This window comes from Humulus lupulus, chromosome 5 (genome assembly GCF_963169125.1).
Source record: "Humulus lupulus chromosome 5, drHumLupu1.1, whole genome shotgun sequence".
Lineage (NCBI taxonomy): Eukaryota > Viridiplantae > Streptophyta > Magnoliopsida > Rosales > Cannabaceae > Humulus > Humulus lupulus.
Window position 1 is genome coordinate 144,790,273 of NC_084797.1, and position 1,954 is coordinate 144,792,226.

Consider the following 1,954-nt stretch of genomic DNA (forward strand, 5'->3'; position numbering starts at 1 on the left):
AACATTCCTATTACCCAATAATTAACCTCGTTATGAAAAAACCGCTAATCTATTATATAGGACCGTCTCATGCCGAATAGCTTGAATATATCTCCATAATAATGGGATCTCATTCATAATTCACAATATGCACCCAAATACACAAACATACCCTTAACGGGCCAAATTATCAAAACACCCTAATATTCAAATGTGGACCCACATGCATGCATATAACATCATATTATAATATAATTCACATAAACATGTATACATTAATTTAATGGCATAATTAAACAAGTATGGCCCTCCTGGCCTAATAATCCTGCCATTAAACCACATCGGAGAATTCGGGGCATTACAACGTGTCTTGTCTCTGCGTGGCTACACTGATCGATCAGTTGTCGTTGATCGATGCACAACTTTCTCAGTCCCACCACTTGCTCTGCTCTTAGCTTTGCTTGCTCATTCTTCTAACCTTTCCCACCATGACCATCAAGACCTCGATAATTTTTTGGTAAGTATATTTGCTTTTTCTGGTTTTAGATCTTATTCTTTTGGTAATTTCGTTTGTTTTCCTCTGCAACTAACTGAGCATATATATTTCATTTCCTAACATCTAAAAAAAAACATGGATAATGGCAACTTAGGTCACTTGGGACAATTGAAAAGTTTAGAAAATTAGAATAAAGAAAACTAAATGTTTACACAGTCTTACAGTAGTTGTAATGTGGCCATTTTAGAGCCATGGAATGTGGTTCCATGTGGATGCTGCATATGCTGGAAGTGCTTGTATATGTCCAGTATACCGTCACTACATTGATGGTGTTGAAGAAGCTGACTCATTTAACATGAATGCACATAAATGGCTTCTGACAAACTTTGATTGTTCTTCACTTTGGATCAAGGTATGTGAGTACCATTAATGCACAAAAATGGCTTCTAAGTAGCGAGTTTGATTTTCCACGCATTCTAGTACATGTTATTTACCAATCCATTATGACTGACTGGTTTAAATTCTTCACAACAAGATAGAAATGCTTTGATTCAGGCCTTGTCTACAAATCCTGAATATTTGAAAAACAAGGTGTATCTTTTTGTGTACTTATCTATAATGCTTAGAGATTCAATATGGAAATCAAACCACTTACTTTCATAATGAACTTGACATTTAGGCTTCTCAAGCAAACTTGGTTGTGGATTACAAGGATTGGCAAATACCACTTGGTCGTTGGTTTAGGTGTGGTTTTCAAAGTTCTGAGTCATTCGTACAAATTCAATAGTGCATCCTTCCAAAGTTTGTGTTTTGATGAAAAATTACATATTACTAATAGGTCACTTAAACTATGGATGGTGCTACGTCTTTATGGTTTGGAAAACTTACAGTGCTACATAAGAAACCACATCAACTTGGCTAAACACTTTGAAGACCTTGTTGGTCAAGACCCAAGATTTGAGGTAATAAATTAAGTAACAGCTATAAATTTCATGTCAGAGTCATTTGGTGTCATACCTTGGTAATTAAGTTGTGTTGGGATGGCAGATCACCACGCCTTGAATATTTTCTTTGGTTTGTTTTCGGCTGCTGCCAAGCTCCAAGGATGAGGCTTTGGCCGACAAACTGAACCATGAGCTGTTGAATGCTGTGAACTCAAATGGGAAAACTTTCATTTCTCATACAATAAGCTCACTTAGCCACTAGTTCATATAGTTTGATAATAAAATGATCACTTCATTGCCTTATGTTTCTTCTTTCCATGGTTAAAAAAGAGTTCTTTTTTGTGTGAATATGCACGTGTTATCAGGCAAATACTTGCTACGATTTGCAGTAGGAGCTCCATTGACTGAAGAGAGACATGTTAATGGAGCATGGAATGTTTTACAAGAAAAAACCTCTACCTTGTTGGGAACTTTGTAAGACTATTTTTTCAAGAACTCATCAAGTTTAATAATTCTTAACTAGAACTGTTCATAG

The 1,954-nt window shown here is 35.8% G+C and overlaps 1 protein-coding gene across 1 annotated transcript; it reads left to right on the plus strand.

Annotated features, from left to right (window-relative positions):
* Positions 1 to 731: 731 nt before the first annotated feature.
* LOC133779559 (phenylacetaldehyde synthase-like) lies at positions 732 to 1,697 on the plus strand. Its single transcript, XM_062219508.1, has 5 exons — positions 732 to 891; positions 1,011 to 1,066; positions 1,155 to 1,219; positions 1,314 to 1,437; positions 1,523 to 1,697. The coding sequence occupies exons 1-5, from the start codon at positions 732 to 734 to the stop codon at positions 1,535 to 1,537; spliced, it is 420 nt and encodes a 139-aa protein (XP_062075492.1). The 3' UTR covers positions 1,538 to 1,697.
* The last annotated feature ends 257 nt before the right edge of the window (positions 1,698 to 1,954 follow it).